The sequence below is a fragment of the Girardinichthys multiradiatus genome, chromosome 24 (genome assembly GCF_021462225.1).
Source record: "Girardinichthys multiradiatus isolate DD_20200921_A chromosome 24, DD_fGirMul_XY1, whole genome shotgun sequence".
NCBI lineage: Eukaryota > Metazoa > Chordata > Actinopteri > Cyprinodontiformes > Goodeidae > Girardinichthys > Girardinichthys multiradiatus.
Genome location: NC_061816.1, coordinates 7,395,267 through 7,408,949, shown reverse-complemented (window position 1 = coordinate 7,408,949; position 13,683 = coordinate 7,395,267). Strand labels below are relative to the sequence as shown.

The 13,683-nt window shown below is 40.1% G+C and overlaps 1 protein-coding gene across 1 annotated transcript; it reads left to right on the top strand.

Moving 5' to 3' along the window:
* Positions 1 to 182: 182 nt before the first annotated feature.
* c24h7orf57 (chromosome 24 C7orf57 homolog) lies at positions 183 to 13,109 on the top strand. The gene is made up of 8 exons (XM_047355605.1): positions 183 to 337; positions 1,792 to 1,855; positions 2,119 to 2,292; positions 5,604 to 5,691; positions 5,939 to 6,068; positions 8,618 to 8,682; positions 8,769 to 8,866; positions 11,322 to 13,109. Exons 2-8 carry the CDS (start codon positions 1,813 to 1,815, stop codon positions 11,378 to 11,380), a joined length of 657 nt encoding a protein of 218 aa, XP_047211561.1. The 5' UTR covers positions 183 to 337; positions 1,792 to 1,812; the 3' UTR covers positions 11,381 to 13,109.
* The last annotated feature ends 574 nt before the right edge of the window (positions 13,110 to 13,683 follow it).

Below are 13,683 nucleotides of genomic sequence, written 5' to 3'. Positions count from 1 at the left end.
TTCATCTTTTTGTGAACATCTGGCTACCCATTTGAAAACTTTCTAGAAACGTCCCTGATTTTAGCAGGACAAAGATCAGTATCCACGTAACCAACGGAGGTTGCGTAAGACAGAGGGCTCACTCTTATCACATCATGCATCAACGTTAAATGGATTAAAAATCCGACAGAGTAGGGCGTTGTTTCATGCACACGATCTTTGATTTGCGAACAGGAAGCGAGCAGCAGGTACCACAGGAAGCTGTTAGCTCTGTGTGAAGAAGAAAAAAGAAGCTAGCGGCTTTCAAACTGCTGGAACCCAATTCATCAAATACAAGAAAATACACAGCACAGCCAGAGTAAGAAATGTTTACATGTTCTTATTTATTTATTTATTGTTATTGGCACCTTTTTAAAAAAGCGGGGCCGTGGTAGTGTAAAAAAATGAAAATATCGGTGGAAGCTTGGCGGGCAGCTCAGTTAGCAACGCTTTGTTAGCCTCTTATCTGAGTAATTTATTCCTCACATTAGCGCCGAAAATATGAGCTGGGTAATAAATATTACGTTACGGTTTAAATAAACGTATAATGTACATTTTTATCAGTTTTTAATAAAGCTATAGAAATAACCGCGTTAGTAACTGAGCAAGGCTTGGCCCACTCTTCGCTCTTTTACACTCACTATAGCCAGATTTTACATTTTAATTCCATGCATATATTTATCCATCCATTCAGCTATTTGCATTTATTTGTTCTTTATCCATCTAGAATGCATCTGTTCATCTACCCCTCCATGGCTATGTTCATCCATGCATCCGTTGCACGCATCTGTTCACGCCTTTAAATCCATGGATCTGATCGTCTTATTTATTCACGCATCTGTTGAACTATTCATGCATCCATCTATTTATTTGTATGCATCTGTTCAGTCATGCATTTGTATCCATCTGCATGGATATGTTTGTGCATCCATACATGTATCTGTGTAATCTGTTCATTCATTTATGAGTTTATTCGTTCATCCACCCACAGTCTGTTCATCCATCTATCTGTTGATTCATCCATCGATCTGTTGATCAGGAAGAAACCCAGATCTCACCTTTCGTGTAATATTCCTAATCTTTTCATCCAATATAATTGTGTCTCTTTGACGTTTCTTCCAAGTGAAGACAGCTACTTTTTCTCAGTTTAAACCATCATAGTTTAATTTATGTGAGGACCGAAACAATTAATTGGATTAATAGTGATTTAATCGTGGATTATTGAAATAATTGTCAACTATTTTAGTAATCAAATAATCGTTAACTGGAGTATATAGACTCTAAAACATCGTTTACTGAAAGAACAACCCACTCAGAGCAGCAATTAGGCCAAAATTTTACAAAAAAATATATACATTTTGCATTTAAGATAAAAAACCTTCTTAGTCTGTAAATACACTGGTTCAAATTCTGCAAAATATATCCTATTAACATTTTTATATCGATTATTAATTGATTAGTCGAAAAAAAGTTGACGGATTAATCAATTAGCAAATGAATCATTAGTTGCAGCCTAATTTCTATAAATCAGGAACTTAAGTGTTTTCCAACATAAAAAATATTCTAATATTCTCACCAAAAGGTAAAAATAAGCATTGGATTTTCTTGTGGAGTCACTGTTTGGCTTCTGTTTTGAACATTTTCTGTAGCTGCTTATTAATTTAATTGAAAATTGTTTGTAGATTTCTTCCTCCAAAACCATTTAGCTTTGTTTTTGACTGTCCTAACGTAAGACAGTTCACAGATTTAACATGTTTGTCCTTTAATTCACAGTCTCTTTCATCTTCAGCTAAAATGAGCGCAGCTGTACCCAACCATCGAAGGACCAAACCTGGAGGTAAAACTCTGAGATTCATAAAGGCCACTAGTGCCTCAAAAAACATTTGTTAGTATTTGTGGAATATTTTTCCCTAAGTTTGCTTATTTCTGTTGTTTGCGGTTAGGTGTCTAATAATAGTGTGAATACAATCAAACAAAACCCTTTTTATTATAATAAGAGCACTAGAAAAATAAAGAAATGCATTTTAACTACTGTTGCATTTAAATATCAGAAGAGCACTACACGGCATTTAAATAAAGGTCATTCTTGGTTCTTTGGAGGCATAAAGCCCGGGGCTGCCAACAGCGGTGTTACTGGACCAACCTCCCAGATTCCTGGTCTCTGCCAAAGTGCCACCGATAGCGCAGAGGTGGAGAGGAGCACCGGGCGACGAGTGGGAATATTTGAGACCGACTCAGAGTACGTCAAGTTGGCGAAGCAGGGAGGACATAAAGGTAAACTGATGAATCTCAGTTTTTATTTGATAGATCAGTTCAAGAGTAATTCAAACTTTCGTGCTGCTTTCGTTTCACTGCCAAAATGCAAGTTGATCAAATAGATTGACTCGGCCGGAGCAAGATGGACCGGAATGAAACAGAAAATTGGGAGTTGTTCCATAATTTGACGGAGAATGACGTTCGGAGTAGTCACGGAGAATGTGGAACCGTTCTCATTAATTAACTTAACAGAGTTGCTCCGTCGGTTGGAACGGAACAGAGGAAGAACGGACGATGTGGAATTCTTTCGCCACCCTCTACGAACATAGACATCACTTCGTAGACGCCCTATCGAATGCTGAACGGTGTTCCGACGTCGCCGCCATTTTTGTGGAGTCAAGTCGGAGAGTCAAAATGCCTCTTGAGTGTGCAACATGGAATTGTTCAAACCGTTTAGGTGTCCAAACCAAATCATGGAGAGTTGCGCTTTTTTTGTTGGAGTTCTCATAAAAATTCTGACTTTATTGTCGTAATAAAAAAAAATAAAAAATTCTCTTAACCTGGCCGTAATTCTCCGTCGTACCTACGAACATAAGTGTGTGTGAATAAATAAGGTGAGACATTATCGTAAATCTTTGTTAAAATGTGTTTTACAAAATGAACTCCCTATATTTGTATTAGTTCACATTGCAGCCGTGCCTCCACCAATATGGCGGCACAGGGTTACGTCTCAGCAGCGGGCCAGCCCAGTCAAAGAGGCGTTGATGTACAACTGTAGCAGCTTCACAGGCAGGAAGGAGCCGGCGGTGTTGGTTTTCCAAATTAAGTACATTTAAAGTAAAAAAAAAACACCTGTATTCTAAAGGTGTGGCGGCTTTTATTTTGCCGTGGCATATACATACAGGTCCTTCTCAAAATATTAGCATATTGTGATAAAGTTCATTATTTTCCATAATGTAATGATGAAAATTTAACATTCATATATTTTAGATTCATTGCACACTATCTGAAATATTTCAGGTCTTTTATTGTCTTAATACGGATGATTTTGGCATACAGCTCATGAAAACCCAAAATTCCTATCTCACAAAATTAGCATATCATTAAAAGGGTCTCTAAACGAGCTATGAACCTAATCATCTGAATCAACGAGTTAACTCTAAACACCTGCAAAAGATTCCTGAGGCCTTTAAAACTCCCAGCCTGGTTCATCACTCAAAACCCCAATCAGGGTAAGACTGCCGACCTGACTGCTGTCCAGAAGGCCACTATTGACACCCTCAAGCAAGAGGGTAAGACACAGAAAGAAATTTCTGAACGAATAGGCTGTTCCCAGAGTGCTGTATCAAGACACCTCAGTGGGAAGTTTGTGGGAAGGAAAAAGTGTGGCAGAAAACGCTGCACAATGAGAAGAGGTGACCGGACCCTGAGGAAGATTGTGGAGAAGGGCCAATTCCAGACCTTGGGGAACCTGTGGAAGCAGTGGACTGAGTCTGGAGTAGAAACATCCAGAGCCACCGTGCACAGGCGTGTGCAGGAAATGGGCTACAGGTGCCGCATTCCCCAGGTCAAGCCACTTTTGAACCAGAAACAGCGGCAGAAGCGCCTGACCTGGGCTACAGAGAAGCAGCACTGGACTGTTGCTCAGTGGTCCAAAGTACATTTTTCGGATGAAAGCAAATTCTGCATGTCATTCGGAAATCAAGGTGCCAGAGTCTGGAGGAAGACTGGGGAGAAGGAAATGCCAAAATGCCAGAAGTCCAGTGTCAAGTACCCACAGTCAGTGATGGTCTGGGGTGCCGTGTCAGCAGCTGGTGTTGGTCCACTGTGTTTTATCAAGGGCAGGGTCAATGCAGCTAGCTATCAGGAGATTTTGGAGAACTTCATGCTTCCATCTGCTGAAAAGCTTTATGGAGATGAAGATTTCATTTTTCAGCACGACCTGGCACCTGCTCACAGTGCCAAAACCACTGGTAAATGGTTTACTGACCATGGTATCACTGTGCTCAATTGGCCTGCCAACTCTCCTGACCTGAACCCCATAGAGAATCTGTGGGATATTGTGAAGAGAACGTTGAGAGACTCAAGACCCAACACTCTGGATGAGCTAAAGGCCGCTATCGAAGCATCCTGGGCCTCCATAAGACCTCAGCAGTGCCACAGGCTGATTGCCTCCATGCCACGCCGCATTGAAGCAGTCATTTCTGCAAAAGGATTCCCGACCAAGTATTGAGTGCATAACTGTACATGATTATTTGAAGGTTGACGTTTTTTGTATTAAAAACACTTTTCTTTTATTGGTCGGATGAAATATGCTAATTTTGTGAGATAGGAATTTTGGGTTTTCATGAGCTGTATGCCAAAATCATCCGTATTAAGACAATAAAAGACCTGAAATATTTCAGTTAGTGTGCAATGAATCTAAAATATATGAATGTTAAATTTTCATCATGACATTATGGAAAATAATGAACTTTATCACAATATGCTAATATTTTGAGAAGGACCTGTATATTTATATATGTATCGATGCCCTGTAACATTGCAGAATTAAATCACTGTTTCAGGGTGGTTTTTAGGAACGTTTGAAATCCACAGACTCTGGGTGATTATTAAACTGATCAGGTGTTGAAAATCCTGCATAAATGGAAGATGACAGATTGATTGATCACTGGCTATTATCATAGTCCAATTATCATTTTTGTGTTATTTAAAAATTAAACATTCATTTAAAATCAATAGGTTTTACTTTAGCTTTAATATCAAATTAAATGGTGACGCACACACAAGAACAAAGTATTACATGGTAGCAGCAGCATAATGCTGAGGGGATGCTTTTGTTCAACTTTTGCAAGGCAGATGTTGTACATGTTGTTTTGGGCTGATGTTTCTGTCTGGAGCAGAACATCTGAAGGTAATATTTCATCTGAAAGTTAGAGCATGAACTGTTCCATATTGGGTTCGGCTTTCTTCCAAGTTTAAACAGATTCACCTTTGTGATTCCAATTGAGAAATCTCTCACTACCAAGCTGTATGTTTGCTTCCCTGTTCAGGAAAGTTCATATTTTAGAGGCCTTTTGTCTTCATGATGAAGAAGGACTTCTAATCCTTGATAATATTGCAGAAAATGGTGCCGGAGTGATGAATGAATGCAAAGGAACATGGTGAACTCTCATTTGGGCTGTTCTTTTAGTAATAACAGTGAGGCTGGTGAGCTGATTTAGGTGGAAGTTAAATCCCTCATGGTGTTTTTAGAGGGGAGATAAGAGTTAATAATTACTGCCTGCAGAGCTTTAGCTTCATTAAGAATGTTTCACTTCCTACTGCAGGCCTGTTGAGTCACGATGCTGATGCTGATGACACACCGAAGACGGCCTACAACCCGCCCAACTGGTTCGCAGATGATGAGTCAAAGAGGTAAGACCACCAGCAAGACGTCAGACACCATAAAGATGCACATGTTGATAGGCCTGATTTAGGGAAAATATTTTTTTAGGATCAGTCCAGAGGAGAATAAGTAGCAGAAAGACATGGATTTGACATCCAAGATGAAGTGTTCCTAAATGCTCCATGATCGTACTGTCTGTTACCGAAGTGTTGCGGCTACAGGAGAAATGTTCCCAGAACTTTCACATAGAATGTCACCGTGGTTTTGTGCTTTCAGCGGAAGTAATGCATCGTCCCCTGACAGCCAGATGAAGGCGGGCAGGCAGCTTCTGGCTGCTCCGTTTGGCACTGATAACAATTCCGCCTGGGAAAGAGAGACTGATAGGTTTTCCCATGGTAAAGAGAAGGTGAATGGACCCATCTAGTCACTCCCCAACATTCATGCCATGCAGATGCCACCCCATCTTTTCTTATTATCATTATTTCAGTTATTATCATAATCTTTCCTTCATGTTCCAACTTCGTTTTTCCATTCTCACATTTGAAAATTGATTTTCTGGAACTACTTTGTTGAGTTTTAGTTTTTTGGGAATACCGAGGGGAAATAATTACTCCGTGATTGGTGTTATCTCTAATATTCAGTTTTGTTCTTTCTAATGTGGGTAAAGGGGATTACAGTGACATGCAAAAGTATTCATACCCCCTTAAACTCCTTCACAATTCCTCACATTGTAACCACAAGTTTCTGTGTATTTATTGGGCTTTATGTGACATACCAACAGCAAAGCAGTGAGTAATTGTGAAATGAAAGAAAAGTGACACGTGGTTCTGAGAAAAAAAACCAAAAAAGTGTTGTGTGGAATTGAATGGCTTCCAGTTTTCCTCTAATACTGATGGAAAAAATCCTATTCAATTCAATTCAAAGATACTTTATTGATCCCTGAGGGTAAATTAGAATTCCAGTACAACCCATCCAAACAGACATCATGACACAAGACAAGGGAGACAGGTCACCGAGGCTTTGCTGCCCACTCACAGGCGCTGCCCTTGTTAGATGAGAAAAGAGGCCACATTAGGTAAGTAGAGAAAAAAAATCATATTTCACACTTTATCCTTAGCAGGATACAGTTTGAGATTGGAAAAAACCTCAGCACAAAGAAGCAACAAGTTTACAAAACAACATCATGCCGGGAACGGTGAAGGTGGTGTGAGGGGGTGCATATGTTTATCTTGAGCATGTGTGTGTGTGCAAGTAAGTCCATGAAGCACTGTCACAGAGGCCATTGTCCTTGATGGTTCGTTGGAAGGTTCATCAACCGGCCACAAAGTTCTGAGCAGGTCCACAGGTGTCCTCAGGGAAGGGAGGGAGCAGAGCGTCATGTTTACATAACTTCCAGGAGAAGTTGAAGATAGCCAGCCATCAAGGCCGTGCAGGGGAGCCAGATTCAGAAAAACAATAATTATTTGGGTTAGGCTGACTTTTAATTTTCCATCAGCCTTGAGAGTCTCGCTGGTGTTTCTCAAAGGCGAATCCAAATAGACAAATTCCAGGTCCTTTCTGCCAGATCCAAGCGAACAACTTTCTCCAAGATTTATCCCATTTCACCCCTGAGTCCAGAAACCGCAACCTGCCAGCGATCCTGTGTAAGGATCACATCCAGTCTGTGATTCAGCTCATGTAACATCTCAGTCTGAGTGTTGATCGCTCTGAAGATCCCATCATACATGCCAGGCAGCCTCACAATGGCCAGAACAGCTGCTGACATTCTCCGAATTTCTCGATACTTCAGGTAACCGCTAACTCCAAAAAGCAGAAATCCTGATATCAAACATCCAATTATATACACATCTTCCACATCCTCGACTGACATTATCGACAGACACACAATCCTCCACTTCTGCCAGGAGTCCATCGTGTATCCGGAGAAAAATGTCCCGTCCGGGCAAGTGGGCTCTCCTGACCCCTGTCTTCTCGTCGAGAAAAATTTGATCAATTGCATTGAGAGACCAGCTGACCAAATCCATAATTTGGAAGAATTTGGAAGATATGCAAAAAGAGGCTCCAAAAAGACAAGACACAGAGCTGAAGCATGCGACCAACTGGATGCAGAGGAAATAATTCACCTGTGTGTACTTTAATCTCAGGATAAACCCAGATTTTCTCTGAAGGCTTGTTAGAGAACATTAGAGAACAACCAGATTCATGAAGACCAAGGAACACGGCAGACAGGTCAGGGAGAGCGTTGTGGAGACGTTTGAAGCAGGGTTAGGTTCTACAACAATATCCCAAGCAATGAACAGCAAATGGAAAGACAGACAGGCAAGTAGCCAAGAGGCCCATGGTATCTATGGAGGAGCTGCAGAGTTCCTCAGCTTAGGTGAAAAAATGTGTTGACAAGAGTTCAGTGACACTCTGCTAGAACATTGGAAGTAAAAGCAGCATTTTGGGAATGATGTGTTTGAGTATGTTTGATTTCCAGTTTCCAGGATGTCTAAAGGGCTTGATGTTTGTTAAACCCCCAGGTCTGGTCTGTCACATATAATCCCAATAAAACGCATGCAGCTTGCTGGTTGTAACTTGACAACATGTGAGAAGGTTCTAGGAGTGTGAATACTTTTGCGGGGGACTGAGCTTCCAGGCTACAAACATCTGATCAAGTTGACAATATCATTGCATTTGTAAATGAGCATCACTTCAAAATGTTTTCTTTGGATTTGTTTCTGGTCGGTTTTATTTATGCTACTATTTTCTTTTTATTTATTTTTTTGCTTTGCATGGCAGATTTTGTTCCTTACATTTTCTTCCTTATTTCATCCTTTGCTTCCCTGATAAGTTCTCCAGCTGTTCATTTCTCCATGTCTTTGGTTACTTGGTGAATCCATGCAGCTCTGCAGCCATCAGTCATGTTGTTGCTGTTTATATAACCTTTAATCTGGTTAATTTTCCAATCTGCAGATGTCTCCAGATGATGCAGTTCAGCAGATGGAGGGTCTGTCCATGACCAACAAGTATAAAAGAATGTAAGATCTCATCTCCTTTTCACCTTTATTTACATAAATTAGATTTATTTTTGACTGATTTTGCACTGTGACCCTCTCCTCATCAGATCCTACGATAAGAAAGCTCCTCCGGTCAGTATGTCCAAGCTGCTCAGTCACGGCTACATGGAGAAGAAGAAGTCTGGCAATGATGACGATGCTTCAAGTAAAAACATTTTTATATGCTTTTTGAATACTGCAGGATATCTGATAGTTTGACATATACAGGTCCTTCTCAAAATATTAGCATATTGTGATAAAGTTCATTATTTTCCATAATGTCATGATGAAAATTTAACATTCATATATTTTAGATTCATTGCACACTAACTGAAATATTTCAGGTCTTTTATTGTCTTAATACAGATGATTTTGGCATACAGCTCATGAAAACCCAAAATTCCTATCTCACAAAATTAGCATATCATTAAAAGGGTCTCTAAACGAGCTATGAACCTAATCATCTGAATCAACGAGTTAACTCTAAACACCTGCAAAAGATTCCTGAGGCCTTTAAAACTCCCAGCCTGGTTCATCACTCAAAACCCCAATCATGGGTAAGACTGCCGACCTGACTGCTGTCCAGAAGGCCACTATTGACACCCTCAAGCAAGAGGGTAAGACAGAGAAAGACATTTCTGAACGAATAGGCTGTTCCCAGAGTGCTGTATCAAGGCACCTCAGTGGGAAGTCTGTGGGAAGGAAAAAGTGTGGCAGAAAACGCTGCACAACGAGAAGAGGTGACCGGACCCTGAGGAAGATTGTGGAGAAGGGCCGATTCCAGACCTTGGGGGACCTGCGGAAGCAGTGGACTGAGTCTGGAGTAGAAACATCCAGAGCCACCGTGCACAGGCGTGTGCAGGAAATGGGCTACAGGTGCCGCATTCCCCAGACCTGGGCTACAGAGAAGCAGCACTGGACTGTTGCTCAGTGGTCCAAAGTACTTTTTTCGGATGAAAGCAAATTCTGCATGTCATTCGGAAATCAAGGTGCCAGAGTCTGGAGGAAGACTGGGGAGAAGGAAATGCCAAAATGCCAGAAGTCCAGTGTCAAGTACCCACAGTCAGTGATGGTCTGGGGCGCCGTGTCAGCTGCTGGTGTTGGTCCACTGTGTTTTATCAAGGGCAGGGTCAATGCAGCTAGCTATCAGGAGATTTTGGAGCACTTCATGCTTCCATCTGCTGAAAAGCTTTATGGAGATGAAGATTTCATTTTTCAGCACGACCTGGCACCTGCTCACAGTGCCAAAACCACTGGTAAATGGTTTACTGACCATGGTATCACTGTGCTCAATTGGCCTGCCAACTCTCCTGACCTGAACCCCATAGAGAATCTGTGGGATATTGTGAAGAGAACGTTGAGAGACTCAAGACCCAACACTCTGGATGAGCTAAAGGCCGCTATCGAAGCATCCTGGGCCTCCATAAGACCTCAGCAGTGCCACAGGCTGATTGCCTCCATGCCACGCCGCATTGAAGCAGTCATTTCTGCAAAAGGATTCCCGACCAAGTATTGAGTGCATAACTGTACATGATTATTTGAAGGTTGACGTTTTTTGTATTAAAAACACTTTTCTTTTATTGGTCGGATGAAATATGCTAATTTTGTGAGATAGGAATTTTGGGTTTTCATGAGCTGTATGCCAAAATCATCCGTATTAAGACAATAAAAGACCTGAAATATTTCAGTTAGTGTGCAATGAATCTAAAATATATGAATGTTAAATTTTCATCATGACATTATGGGAAATAATGAACTTTATCACAATATGCTAATATTTTTAGAAGGACCTGTATAATATGATTTCTGGTGGAAGGAATCTCTAATAGGAAAGTTTAACCTTTCAGGCATTTTACTTTGGTTTCTATAAGGTTCGACCATTAAAATGACATTATTTTGCCACGATAAAATGACAAAAACACACAAAATCTCTTTATCCTAATGTGAGATATTAAACTTTTTATCATAACAAAACAAACATGGGGTCCTTATCTCAAAATAATAAGATAATGAAATTGTCATTAACAAGTTTGAGTTCTTTTTTCGACATTATGACCTAATGACCCAGTTATAACAACATTATCCTTCAGGTCCATTTATCCATTTCAGATAATGAAATTTGTATCACAAAAACCAGCCCCCTCTTTATCTCAGAGCGAAATGATGAAACTGTTACCATGACAAACAAAGTCAGGGTTTCTATCTCGGTATAAGAGAATGAAATTGTGACCAAAACAAGCTCAATATCTTAGCATAAGAAAAACATTTTGTAGTTGGTGGGTTTTGAGTCTGAAAACAGACAGAAGCATTGGTGGTTAAATGGGTTTGTGTGACGTTCTGTTGCTTTTAATGCTAAAAGCAGGAACGGTTGGGACACGTGTGGAATCATGACCTGAAAAATGTATACAAATGTCTGTAATTTTCCTGATTGTCAGATGTTCCTAAGATTAAGTTCTAGGGAATAAAGGTTCACGTCAAAATGTCAGAGTTGTTAAAAAAAATAAAGCCTTTGAACGCCTGAATACATTTTCTGATTTGAAGAAGTTGATAAAGCTGCTGAAGTTATGCATGTCACATTTGAGAAGGGTTTATACTCATTTTCTTCTGTTTTTGTTCTCCAGGTGTGACCTCAGAACACACCACCACCGTCATGACGGAGGATGTGGATGATCTGGAGTAGTTCACTTGGGTTCTGCTTTGCAGGAAAAATGGGGCTGTTCATTAAGGTTATTTTTTCCCCCAATAAGGGTGTGAATACATCTCTCCACCCTCTTCTGTTTTACTCATGTTTATTGTAAATCCACTGACTGTTAGGTTTTTGTACTGATGTTTCTGCAACAGTGCTGTTTCAATTATTTATTGATTTAATTTGTATAGAAAGAAGAAAGAGAAACACATGTTTCTGAGTAGATTAGTCGGTGTTGGTGAGATTTTTACTTTTATTTCTGTGCTCGATTTGAAAGCAGGGCTGGAATCTATCAGCGGCCGGTTCATTTGCAGTTTTTACTTTTGAGCCCTGTTGCTGCTTGCGTCCCGCCCTGGACGTATGAAGATCGGCTTGGTGAAGTTTAAATGTCTGTGCTGATGACTCGTGGTTCCAGTGACGTGAAGTATTATTTGCTCCCGCTGTCCTGAGCTCGGTGTGTGTTTCTTCGGCTGAGGCGGCGAGTACGATCACTTGTTGAGACAGGAACCCTGCAGCTGCGATCACATGACAAAGTGAGAACTGACGGCCAGAGTCGCTGTGGATTGTTTGGGTAAAAAGGAGCCCAGTGTTTATTATTTCCTTTGATCCTACTAATAATTCTGTTTTTAAACTTTTAAATTTGAGAAATGTAAGGCCTCACTGCTGTGTTTAACTGCCAAAATAATAAGAATAAATCAGACAAAGGTGCCAAGCATGTTTCGCTGTGAAATCACTACATTCACCTTCAGCCAAGATTAAAACATGTTCGTTTTCAGTCTGTAGATGTTCTGTAGGATTTTAGCTTTTTGCGTTTCATGTCTTCGCATTCACTGAAAATCTCTAAATCTACAGTAAAATCGTCTTCAAAGTTTTAAAATTACGGTGCGGTTTCAACAAACGCTGACACCTTGCTTCTCTTTGACACAAATCTTTAAAAGCAACAGATCAAATCCATTAGAAATATTCCTGGATGGTGGAAGCTGTTTTAAAGTGTGGGCAAAGTGCCACTGGAGACAATAGAGATCAACTGTTCCTCCTCTTTTTGTCCCATTACTTTGACTGCCAGGACATCAGGAGGTAATGGTGTCACTTTATGAACGCCTTCGCCTTGAGTCATCTAATAGCAGGAAATTTAAGGCACGACTGAGCTGTGAGTGTAAAATCCTAATCCCACAAGGATATTCGTCAAGAGAGATATTCCTTAAAAATGAATGGATCGCTGTGATGTGTTGAAATAAACCCAACTAATTACCTACTCACAGAACCAGAAACCCCTACAAGAAATCTGCAACTCAGCTGTTTTGTTGTTGAAATGTATTTTATCTATGTGGTATGAGAAATGGTGACACTGGATTTTACTTTGCAGTACGAGGAGCTGAGAATGTATTATGTTCTGATCTTTCCTTTGAGGTACGGGTTTATTATTTATGAACTGTTAAATATTCAGGTAAACAGTGTTCTGTCGTGTTTCTGAGTTCACGAAGCAGCCGTAGGAACCTTTAGTGGCTTAACTTTTCCAAACGCTCGGTTCTTTTTGCTTTTTCTTGTTAAATCATAAAGCTGTGGTTTGAAAATTACAAATATGCCGAATGAGACCGAGAATGCAGCGTTTTAAGTGAGGAGCCCCCCTCCATCTCAATTGTCAGTGTGTAACTCTGCTTATGTTGAAGACTGCTCTCACAGTATTAATTGTCACTTCAATAAATGAGCATGTGCATGTTCATGTGTGGTGGTGTTTTTCCCTTTTTTCAATACAAACCTCCATCAGGCTCAGATTCCACACTGACAGGATTTATTAAATTAAGATGAAGCTGAAATGGAAAACTAAGCATGCCCTAGAACTACTAAAAAAGATAAAAATAAGTAAAACACTGGAAAAAAAACTAAATTAATGAAGACAATGTACTCCCTTTCTGCTTCAGTGGGATATAGGGATTATCTGTATTACATTGTAAGATCTAAAGCAGGGTTCTCTAACTCCATTCCTCTATTTGAGGTGGGTTAGACCAGTCCATGAGAACCTGAGTTTGAGACCTCTGCTCTGCAGCATACAGGTGTACAGGTCCTTCTCAAAATATTAGCATATTGTGATAAAGTTCATTATTTTCCATAATGTAATGATGAAAATTTAACATTCATATATTTTAGATTCATTGCACACTAACTGAAATATTTCAGGTCTTTTATTGTCTTAATACGGATGATTTTGGCATACAGCTCATGAAAACCCAAAATTCCTATCTCACAAAATTAGCATATCATTAAAAGGGTCTCTAAACGAGCTATGAACCTAATCA